At 44.1% G+C, this 12,328-nt stretch overlaps 1 protein-coding gene across 1 annotated transcript in view; it reads left to right on the top strand.

Moving 5' to 3' along the window:
- The first annotated feature begins 2,848 nt into the window (after positions 1 to 2,848).
- Positions 2,849 to 12,328, top strand: part of LOC127916997 (CD5 antigen-like) — a 30,544-nt gene continuing 21,064 nt past the window's right edge. The window contains exons 1-2 of the mRNA XM_052500455.1: positions 2,849 to 2,975; positions 4,080 to 4,109. Coding sequence (XP_052356415.1) covers positions 2,933 to 2,975; positions 4,080 to 4,109 — 73 coding nt within the window. The 5' untranslated portion in view covers positions 2,849 to 2,932. The remainder of the gene's footprint in view (positions 2,976 to 4,079; positions 4,110 to 12,328) is intronic.

Here is a 12,328-nt window from a genome sequence, read left to right as displayed (position 1 = left end):
TACAACATACAGTATGAATTAACTGAGATCAGTCTGTGTGATTCCCCTCTTGGACAGACTACAACATACAGTATGAATTAACTGAGATCAGTCTGTGTGATTCCCCTCTTGGACAGACTACAACATACAGTATGAATTAACTGAGATCAGTCTGTGTGATTCCCCTCTTGGACAGACTACAACATACAGTATGAATTAACTGAGATCAGTCTGTGTGATTCCCCTCTTGGACAGACTACAACATACAGTATGAATTAACTGAGATCAGTCTGTGTGATTCCCCTCTTGGACAGACTAAAACATACAGTATGAATTAACTGAGATCAGTCTGTGTGATTCCCCTCTTGGACAGACTACAACATACAGTATGAATTAACTGAGGTCAGTCTGTGTGATTCCCCTCTTGGACAGACTACAACATACAGTATGAATTAACTGAGATCAGTCTGTGTGATTCCCCTCTTGGACAGACTAAAACATACAGTATGAATTAACTGAGATCAGTCTGTGTGATTCTCCTCTTGGACAGACTACAACATACAGTATGAATTAACTGAGATCAGTCTGTGTGATTCCCCTCTTGGACAGACTAAAACATACAGTATGAATTAACTGAGATCAGTCTGTGTGATTCCCCTCTTGGACAGACTACAACATACAGTATGAATTAACTGAGATCAGTCTGTGTGATTCCCCTCTTGGACAGACTACAACATACAGTATGAATTAACTGAGAACAGTCTGTGTGATTCCCCTCTTGGACAGACTAAAACATACAGTATGAATTAACTGAGATCAGTCTGTGTGATTCCCCTCTTGGACAGACTACAACATACAGTATGAATTAACTGAGATCAGTCTGTGTGATTCCCCTCTTGGACAGACTACAACATACAGTATGAATTAACTGGTCATACATTTGGCAGGAGGATAGGAAGTGCATCTCAGTTTCCACCTCATTTTGTGGGTTGTGTGCACATAGCCTGTCTTCTCTAGAGAGACAGAGAACACCTGGTTAGCAACAGTAACGTTAGTGATACATGGTTAGGTAGGACACCAGATATCTGTTAGATGTTTATGTAGTGTTTATGTACAGAGGAAGAGGACTCGAACCTGCTCTCAGAATATCTGTCAGACTGAGGAGCGGGCAGACCAACTTCCCAAATAGGGGAGAAGCACTCAAAACACACTCGTTGTTCTTTCAAAGAAAATTATACAAAAATGGTAGGTCCGACTCTCCCGGAACTGAGGCTTTGACGTCAACAGTTTCACTTTGTTACACCTTTGGTGAGCAAAACAGCTAATAACGTAGCTAAATACTGACATTATCCTCAATCGAGATATCTGTTCATATCTAAATACATGGCTCTGCTTCGGTCTATTCCATTGATATTGTCAAACTGAACATTACATTGTGTAGCTTCAGTAACCGTTCCTTGATTTTAATTGGCGGCTTTATTCTGTAGTTTTAGTCAGAACCTTCCGTGAGAACTATAAAGTAAATGAAAAATACAGTTAAGCACACTCTTACAACCTTATCTTACGAGTGACTTATTAGCTTGGTATAACTCTGAAGTGCTTACATACATAACAGTTTAACCGGCGTTATAACGGGTTCAGATTAAACACATGAATAAAGGAAAAAAATACCCCTTGAAAAAATACTTATTACAGAAGGGAGGAAATCAAACTTCACACTTATTATTCCTGGCATGAATTCACACTTCATCCTAACATACAATCTTCAACCTTTATGAACTACACCCGACGACATGAAAACTTAGCTAACGCAGCGCAGCCTTCCCTCCGAAAGTGTGTTGCTACAATAAGGATCCCCGTTACAACAGTATTAGCTACGTAGTTCCGCTTGTATATACATTTCGCACAGCGGACACATAAACAATTCAAACAAAAGACAACGACATAACCTGTAAGTCTAACTGTCAGTTACAATAATATACTATATTCATATGCTTTTAGTACTCACACATGAATCATATCCTGTTTCATGTGTTGTTTTGAGCCAGCAGTAAAAACACACTGACAGGACAGTTCCTCTTACGGCCACTAGGTGGTAATCTGGTGTCACAGACGCAGGACTGTGGACTAGAAAGAAAAATTGTCCCAATTATCACTCCTTTCTCCTGAAGTGTGCACTTGTTCACTTCACTGAAATGCCCACTTGATAACAGTAGAGTCCTCTGAGTGGAACGGTGTGACAAACAGTACCTCCTCTCCCCTTCTCCCCTCTCCCTCTCCTCCCCCTCTCCTATTCTCCCCCTCTCCCTCTCCTCTTCTCCTCTTCTCCCCCTCCTCTCCTCTCCTCTCCTCTCCTCTCCTCTCCTCTCCTCTCCTCTCCTCTCCTCTCCCTCCTCTCCTCTCCTCTCCTCTCCTCTTCTCCCTCCTCTCCTCTCCTCTTCATCTTTTTACCACTGTCTTCTCACCAGTGATGTCATCATAACCAGTAACCTGTTCCTCTCTTGGCCCCCTGACATATAGCATCAGGCCTGTTGAGTTGACTTGGGTAACAGATCTCTAGCTTCTACACCACATCCCCCCTTCTCCTGCTCTAACATGAGACCTCATCAGTACTCATTTTGGGTGCTGGTACTGTTTATATTTAGGTGCTGGAACATTAAGCCAATATTCTATAAGAGGTGAAATCAAGCAGTAGAAAGTTAGAGGTGATATTATAGGACACACTATGTGTAACGTTGCTGCTCTGTCAGCAGTTTCCTGTGGAGTTTTTTTTTACATGATAGTTTGCTGTAGCGTGTTCAACCACTGATCCAAGATAAGTTGCGAAGAAGTTAATCTCACATCATTGAAGTTAGGACATAATGAGAGAGAAGTCATAAAGCCAAGCAGTATTTTCCACTCTTCAGTCCATTCTTTTTGACCTCAGACTGTGGAGCCCCAGTTAGAGACAGATATGATACCTGCAGTGGTACTGATGACCCTGTTGTGGAGCACAGGTAGGATTTTGCTACACTGATATACACTTGTGACAGTTACTGAGATATGTTTTGATATTGTGAGATATATTATAATTTGCAGGGTTAGTAAAATAACATGCAACTGGAAGCAGACAGTAAAAATGTGTCTCAAAGCAGGACAATGATGTGATCACCTGTAAATGTACTTTACTGTAGTCTAACTGTCCATCTGGGGACAGGCACTAATGTCAGTTAAGTTGTGATGGTGTCATGCATCTGACTGTTGTATATTCAGTGTGTCAATGATTGATTGTATCTGTCTCTATGTAAATGAATGAGAGTATATATATTATGTATTATATATTATATTGGTGTTATGTTCGAGTAGGAGAAGGGAGGGGTGTAGATGCTAGAGGTCTATGAGCTGAGTCTAGATCAACAGGTCCAACACTGTACGTCACGAAGAGAGAGCGAATGAGAGAGAGAGAGATGAGAAGAGAGAGGAGGGTTGGGGAGAGAGATTTGAGGAGGAGGAGAGAGAGAGAGGGTAGGGAGAGAGGAGGGTTGGGGAGAGAGAAAGGGAGGGAAGAGAGAAAGGGAGGGGCGATGGGAAAGGAGGGCATAGAGCAAGATAGGTGAGAGAGGAGGGTAGGGGATAGAGGGTAGGGTAGAGAGAAGGGGAGGGGAGAAAGGAGGGAAGGGGAGAGTGGAGGATAGGAGAGAGATTTGAGAAGGAGAAAAGAGGGGTGGGGAGAGGAGGATAGGAGGATAGGAGAGAGGGAAGGGTAGAGGAGAGAGGAGGGTAGATACGAGAGAAGGGTAGAGGAGAGAGGGGGTAGGGGATAGAAGGTAGGGTAGAGAGAAGGGGAGGGGAGAAAGGAGGGAAGGGGAGAGTGGAGGATAGGAGAGAGAAGGATAGAGTAGAGACGATGGGAGGGGAGGGGATAGAGAGATTTGTGGAGGAGAGAAGAGGGTAGGGGAGAGAGGAGGATGGAGGAGAGAGGAGGGTGGAGGAGAGATGGGGAATGTGTTTACACATGGGTGTTGTTGCACCATACCACTGTCTTCCCCATCATATCATGAAAGGTCTTCCTCTGACTCCTCCCTTTCTATCTCTCTGTCTCTCTCTCTCTTTCTCCTCAGATCTCCAGGCTCAAAGTGTCAGTCCACCAGGTAGGTAGAGTATAAATCTACAGTGATTATAGCAGTTCAATATTAGTCAACTTTATTATCCCACATGAAGAAAGTCATGTGTCCATACAAACCATTCTAAAACCCAATAACAAGTAGTGTTTTATGGAACTACTTATACTTGACATATTATATATTATATTGGTCTGATGTTAGAGGAGGAGAAGGGGGTGTTGATAATAGAGGTCTGTTACCAAGGCAACAGGTCTGATGCTATCTGTCAGGAAGAGAGAGAGAGGAACAGAGAGAGAGAGAAGGCGTGGAGAGAAAGTGGGATGTCAACAGAGATAGGGCTGACAGACTAAATTGCAGTCAACTGAATATCTTGTCTTTACTGACTTCTCACCAGTGATGTCATCATAGCCAGCAACCTTTTCCACTCTTGGTCCGGCTCATCTTGACCCCTGACCTCTGAAATTAATGATTTAAAAAATTATATGTTTTTTAAATTAGATTTAATCTAATCTGCAAAGAGTTACACATTTGCATGGAAGGGGAATGTACACTACATGACCAAAAGTATGTGGACACCTGCTAATCTAACATCTCATTCCAAAATCATGGGCATTAATATGGAGTTGGTCCCCCCCTTTGCTGCTATAACAGCCTCCAGTCTTCTGGGAAGGCTTTCCACTAGAAGATGGAACATTGCTGCAGGGACTTGCTTCCATTCAGCCACAACAGCATTGGTGAGGTTGGGCGATTAGGCCTGGCTCAGTCAACGTTTCAATTCATCCCTAAACGTATTCAATGGGGTTTAGGTCAGGGCTCTGTGAAGGCCAGTAAAGTTCTTCCACATCGATCTCAACAAACTATTTCTGTATGGACCTCGCTTTGTGTACAGGGGCATTGTCATGCTGAAACAGGAAAGGGCCTTCCCCAAACTGTTGCCACAAAGTTGGAAGCACAGAATAGTCTAGAATGTCATTGTATGCTGTATCGATTACATTTCCCTTCAATGAAACTAAGGGGAATAACACGATCCATTAAAAACAACCCCAGACCATTATTCTTCCTCCACCAAACTTTACAGTTGGCACTATGCTTTGGGGCAGGTAGCGTTCTCCTGGCATCTGCCAAACCCAGGTTTGTGGTACGGACTGCCAGATGGTGAAACCTGATTCAACACTCCAGAGAAAGTGTTTCCACTCCAGCAGACGCTTGGCATTGCACATGGTGATCTTAGGCTTGTGTGCTGCTGCTCTGCTGTAGAAACTAATTTCATGAAGCTCCAGACGAACAGTTCTTGTGCTGAAGTTTCTTCCAGAGGAAGTTTGGAATTCGGAAGTGAGTGTTGCAACGGAGGACAGATGATTTTTACACACGACGAACTTCAGCACTCGCGGTCCCGTTCTGTGAGCTTGTGTGAACTACCACTTCGAGGCTAAGCCACTGCTGCTCCTAGACGTTTCCACGTCACAATAACAGCACTTACAGTTGACTGGGGCAGCTAAAGCAGGGTGGAAATTAGACCAACAGACTTGTTGGAAAGGTAGCTTACTATGATGGTGACGTGTTGATTGTCACTGAGTTCTTCAGTAAGGCCTTTGTACTGACAATGTTTGTCTATGGAGATTGCATGGCGGTGTGCTCGATTTTATTCACCGGTCAGGAAGGGGTGTGCCTGAAATAGCCAAATCCACTAATTTGAAGGGGCGTCCACATACTTTTGTACATACTGTAAGGTGTATCTGGGTCGGCCCGTCCTCCACCACCCCAACCCAACTTTAGGATCTTAGTGAAACATTCATTATTGGTTTCAGGTGTGTTAGGTCAAGGCCAGAGTGACAACACACAGGACAGCAGACCCCCAGGGCTGAACAACCCAACAGCTGTTGAAAACAGGAAGTGGTCATCTTTTCAATACAGACTCCTTTTGTCCTACAGTTTTCCATATAAGGCATCCTGACCTCATTAACGTTGACCAGTAAATCAAATCTAGTGATACATAACGAGACATTTCTGCCGTCCATTGTGACATTGTTGGAGGATAACCAACCCTCCAATTCATTATAATGCATTTCTCAGCCTCTATAAATGCTTGGTTACACAGTTTCTTCTGATAACTGTCTCAGGTATCAACATTTCCAAGCCAACAAATACAGGGAGAAAAGAGAATCTGTAGACATGCTGAGATAAAAGAGCCTCTTTACCAGAATTCAGACAGAATTCACAAGACCACACCATATGCAGATATGTCCCCTTTTGTGGATGGGGGGGTCTTTAATCAACCACAAGGCTGGGAGAGAGATAGTTCTTATTCACTGAGGAGGAGACAGGGGAGAAGGAGAGAAGAGAGAGAGAGAGAGAGAGAGAGATAGTAATCACTCACTGACAAACTGAGGAGGGAGAGAGAGAGAGGAGAGAGAGATAGTAATTACTCACTGACAGACTGAGGAGGAGACAGGGGAAGAGGGAGAGAGAGATCTTACTCACTGACAGCCTGTGTCAGGACCCGGTTACGAACCCGGGTCTCCGGAGTGAGAAACAGTCACTTAACCAACTGAGCCAGGAATAGTCGGCAGAACCCAGAAGATGAGGCAGACACAGCAGTACTTGAGACGGTGTATTTAATGAAGTAAAAAGTGAAGTTCTTCAGGAAAACATGTAACTCCACAACCTCAAAAGGAATTCCACAAGAACAAAGGTAATCCTCCAAGACAAAAAGGTAAATCCACAAGGTGGAAGGCAAAGCACAAAAAGCCTCAAAAGATACTCAAAAAACAAACAAACAAGAACAAAAAAACAGAATTCCACAAGAGAGTCCACCGGGATCAACAAGAGTTCACAGAGTACTAGGGCTGGGTGCTAACATACAAACACAGAGCAAAGGACAGAGGAAAACAAAGGGTTTAAATACAATCAGGGGAAACGAGGCACAGGTGCAAATAATAATGGGGATCAAGGGAAAACAAAAGGTCAAAAGGCACAATGGGGGCATCTAGTGACCAAAAACCGGAACAACCCTGGCCAAATCCTGACAGCCTGAGGAGGAGACAGGGGAGGAGGGAGAGAGAGATCTTACTCACTGACAGACTGAGGAGGAGACAGGGGAGGAGGGAGAGAGAGAGAGATAGGAGAGAGAGATCTTACTCACTGACAGACTGAGGAGGAGACAGGGGAGGAGGGAGAGAGAGAGAGATAGGAGAGACAGATAGTTCTTACTCACTGACAGACTGAGGAGGAGACAGGGGAGGAGGGAGAGAGAGAGAGATAGGAGAGAGAGATCTTACTCACTGACAGACTGAGGAGGAGACAGGGAAGGAGGGAGAGAGAGAGAGATAGGAGAGAGAGATAGTTCTTACTCACTGAAAGACTGAGGAGGAGACAGGGGAGGAGGAAGAGAGAGATAGGAGAGAGATAGTTCTTACTCACTGACAGACTGAGGAGGAGACAGGGGAGGAGGGAGAGAGAGAGAGAGATAGGAGAGACAGATAGTTCTTACTCACTGACAGACTGAGGAGGAGACAGGGAAGGAGGGAGAGAGAGAGATAGGAGAGAGAGATAGTTCTTACTCACTGACAGACTGAGGAGGAGACAGGGGAGAAGGGAGAGAGAGATAATTCTTACTAACAGACTGGGTTGGTAGAAGGAGACAGGGGAGGAGAGAGAGAGACAAACATTTAAATCAAATTAATATATTTTCATTAGTGACTTCTCACCAGTGATGTCATCATAACCAGTAACCTGTTCCTCTCTTGGCCCAGCCTGACCCTGACATATAGCATCAGGCCTGTTGAGTTGACTTGGGTAACAGACCTCTAGCTTCTACACCACATCCCCCCTTCTCCTACTCTAACATGAGACCTCATCAGTACTCATTTTGGGTGCTGGTACTGTTTATATTTAGGTGCTGGAACATTAAGCCAATATTCTATAAGAGGTGAACTCAAGCAGTAGAAAGTTAGAGGTGATATTATAGGACACTATGTGTAACTTTGCTGCTCTGCCTGCAGTTTCCTGTGGAGTTTTTTAAACTTATCAGTTTGCTGTAGTGTTCAACCACTGATCCAAGATAAGTTGCTAAGAAGTTAATCTCACATCATTGAAGTTAGGACGTAATGAGAGAGAAGTCATATAGCCTAGCAGTATTTTCCACTCATCAGTCCACTCTATATGACAGTAACCCCAGTTAGAGGCAGATATGATACCTGCAGTGGTACTGATGACCCTGTTATGGAGCACAGGTAGGATGCTCTTATACTGATATACACTTGTGACAGTTATTGAGATGTGATTTAATATTGTAAGATATATTATAATTTGCAGGGTTAGTAAAATAACATACAACTGGAAGCAGACAGTAAAAATGTGTCTCAAAGCAGGACAATGATGTGATCACCTGTAAATGTACTTTACTGTAGTCTAACTGTCCATCTGGGGACAGGCACTAATGTCAGTTAAGTTGTGATGGTGTCCTGCATCTGACTGTTGTATATTCAGTGCGTCAATGATTGATTGTATCTGTCTATGTAAATGAATGAGAGTATATATTATGTATTATATATTATATTGGTGTTATGTTAGAGTAGGAGAAGGGAGGGGTGTAGATGATAGAGGTCTATGAGCTGAGTCAAGATCAACAGGTTCAACACTATATGTCAAGAAAGAGAGAGAGAGAGAGAGAGAGAGAGAGAGAGATGAGCAGAACGAGAGGAGGAGAGAGAAATTGTCGAGGAGATAGAAAGAGAGAGAAGGGGAGCGAAGAGAGAGGGGAGGGAAGAGAGGGGAGGGAAGAGAGGGGGGAGAGATTTGTAGAGAAGAGAGAAAGAGTAAGGGAAGGGCTCCACGAGGGCCCTCTCAGCCAGCCTGTTCCACTAGGGCCCTCTCAGCCTGCCTGCTCCACTAGGGCCCTCTCAGCCAGCCGGCTCCACTAGGGCCCTCTCAGCCAGCCGGCTCCACTAGGGCCCTCTCAGCCACCTGGCTCCACTAGGGCCCTCTCAGTCAGCAGCCTACACTAGGGCCCTCTCAGGCAGCCGGCTCCACAAGGGCCCTCTCAGTCAGCCGGCTCCACTAGGACCCTCTCAGCCACCTGGCTCCACTAAGCTCCTCTCAGCCAGCTGGTGTGTGTCGGAGAGTGTGAGCTGTGTGTACAAAAAGTAGAAGTACAAATGTCAAGGGTTATTAACTAAAGTGATAAATCTAGTCCTAGGTTTTATTTACTGTGGTGTTTGTTCTCCACTGGTTACCCTGTTCTCATCACAACAGGTCACACATTCTGCTGACATGATTTAACACTGTATGTCTCTTATATCAACGTACATTTGTCAGGAGGTTAGGAAGTGCAGCTCAGTTTCCACCTCATTTTGTGAGTAGTGGGCACATAGCCTGTCTTCTCTCTGCCTATGATGACCTCTCTCAATAGCAAGGCCATGCTCACATTGTCTCTACATTGTCCATTTGTTTCTCTGTTTTCTATCAGTCACAGTGGTCAGATCGTCTGCCACCGTGTCCTGTCTGTTTTGGGCCAAACAGCATTTAAGTTCACTTTGACATTTTATAGTTGTGTAGTTGTCACGGCTGATTTCCTCCTCTTCGTCTGAAGAGGAGGAAGGATCGACCAAGATGCAGCGTGGTACCGTGTTCATGATGATTTTAATAAGACAAACACTGAACACTAATGAAATACAAAACAATAAACGTACAAATACCAAACCGAAACAGTACCGTGTGGTGAAACAGACACGGAAACAATCACCCAACAAAGTACCCACAGAACATGGCCGCCTAAATATGGTTCCCAATCAGAGACAACGATAGACCTAGACCTACATAAACACCTAGATGGTAAACAACCCCATAAACCTACAAAATCCCCTAGACAGTACAAACACACATTCATCACCCATGTCACAGGCAACTACACATAGACAATAACTCACCAAATAACCAAGGAATATGGCTGCCTAAATATGGTTCCCAATCAGAGACAACGATAGACAGCTGCCTCTAATTGAGAACCAATCTAGGCAACCATAGACATACAATATACCTAGAAAGGAAACAGCCCCATAAACATACAAAACCCCTAGACGAGACCAAAAACACATACATCACCCATGTCACACCCTGACCTAACGAAAATAACAAGGAAAACAAAGAATACTATGGTCAGGTTGTGACAGTAGTTCTAGATACTGTGTAGGTTTATTATATTTCTAGTCAGTAAATATTTAATAATTGTGTAGTTCTAGATACTGTGTAGGTTTATTATATTTCTAGTCAGTAAATATTTAATAATTGTGTAGTTCTAGATACTGGGTGGTTTATTATATTTCTAGTCAGTAAATATTTAATAATTGTGTAGTTCTAGATACTGGGTGGTTTATTATATTTCTAGTCAGTAAATATGTAATAATTGTGTAGTTCTAGATACTGTGTGGTTTATTATATTTCTAGTCAGTAAATAATTAATAATTGTGTAGTTCTAGATACTGGGTGGTTTATTATATTTCTAGTCAGTAAATATTTAATAATTGTGTAATTCTAGATACTGTGTAGGTTTATTATATTTCTAGTCAGTAAATAATTCATAATTGTGTAGTTCTAGATACTGTGTGGTTTATTATATTTCTAGTCAGTAAATAATTAATAATTGTGTAGTTCTAGATACTGTGTGGTTTATTATATTGTCACCCATAGCATTGGTGTCCTGTATGACAGAGTCATAGACATGTAAGATGCATGAAAGAGGAGGATGGCGTTGATGTTTCTCTACAGGGGGAGTCAACATGTGTTTTCTACCTGTCTACCTGTCTAGTACAGAACTCAACTCTCTACCCGACCCCCACCAGTCTAGTACATAACTCAACTCTCTCCCTGAAACAAACCTGTCTAGTACATCACTGAATTATCCTCCCGACCCCAACAAGTCTAGTGCACTACTCCTCTCTCTCCTTGACCCCCAGCTCTCTAGAACACAACTCAACCCTCGCTCCGACAACCACTAGTCTGGTACATAACTCAACACTCTCCCTGACCCCCACCAGTCTAATACATAACTCTACTCTCTCCCTGACCCCCACCAGTCTAATACATAACTCAACTCTCTCCCTGACCCCCACCAGTCCAGTATATAACTCAACTCTCTCCCTGACCCCCACCAGTCCAGTATATAACTCAACTCTCTCCCTGACCCCCACCAGTCTAGTACATAACTCAACTCTCTGCCTGACCCCCACCAGTCTAGTGCATAACTCAACTCTCTCCCTGACCCCCACCAGTCTAGTATATAACTCAACTCTCTCCCTGACCCCCACCAGTCCAGTATATAACTCAACTCTCTCCCTGACCCCCACCAGTCTAGTACATAACTCAACTCTCTCTCTGACCCCCACCAGTCTAGTACATAACTCAACTCTCTCCCTGACCCCCACCAGTCTAGTACATAACTCAACTCTCTCCCTGACCCCCACCAGTCTAGTATATAACTCAACTCTCTCCCTGACCCCCACCAGTCTAGTATATAACTCAACTCTCTCCCTGACCCCCACCAGTCTATTACATAACTCAACTCTCTCCCTGACCCCCACCAGTCTAGTACATAACTCAACTCTCTCCCTGACCCCCACCAGTCTAGTATATAACTCAACTCTCTCCCTGACCCCCACCAGTCTATTACATAACTCAACTCTCTCCCTGACCCCCACCAGTCTAGTACATAACTCAACTCTCTCCCTGACCCCCACCAGTCAGTACATAACTCAACTCTCTCTCTGACCCCCACCAGTCTAGTACATAACTCAACTCTCTCCCTGACCCCCACCAGTCTAGTATATAACTCAACTCTCTCCCTGACCCCCACCAGTCTAGTACATAACTCAACTCTCTCCCTGACCCCCACCAGTCTAGTACATAATTCAACTCTCTCCCTGACCCCCACCAGTCTAGTACATAACTCAACACTCTCCCTGACCCCCACCAGTCTCGTGCATAACTCAAAACTCTCCCTGACCCCCACCAGTCTAGTACATAACTCAACACTCTCCCTGACCCCCACCAGTCTAGTACATAACTCAACTCTCTCCCTGACCCCCACCAGTCTAGTACATAACTCAACTCTCTCCCTGACCCCCACCAGTCTAGTATATAACTCAACTCTCTCCCTGACCCCCACCAGTCTAGTACATAACTCAACTCTCTCCCAGACCCCCACCAGTCTAGTATATAACTCAACTCTCTCCCTGACCCCCACCAGTCTA

The sequence above is a fragment of the Oncorhynchus keta genome, unplaced genomic scaffold (genome assembly GCF_023373465.1).
Source record: "Oncorhynchus keta strain PuntledgeMale-10-30-2019 unplaced genomic scaffold, Oket_V2 Un_contig_1056_pilon_pilon, whole genome shotgun sequence".
Lineage (NCBI taxonomy): Eukaryota > Metazoa > Chordata > Actinopteri > Salmoniformes > Salmonidae > Oncorhynchus > Oncorhynchus keta.
This window is presented reverse-complemented; position numbering and strand designations above follow the sequence as displayed.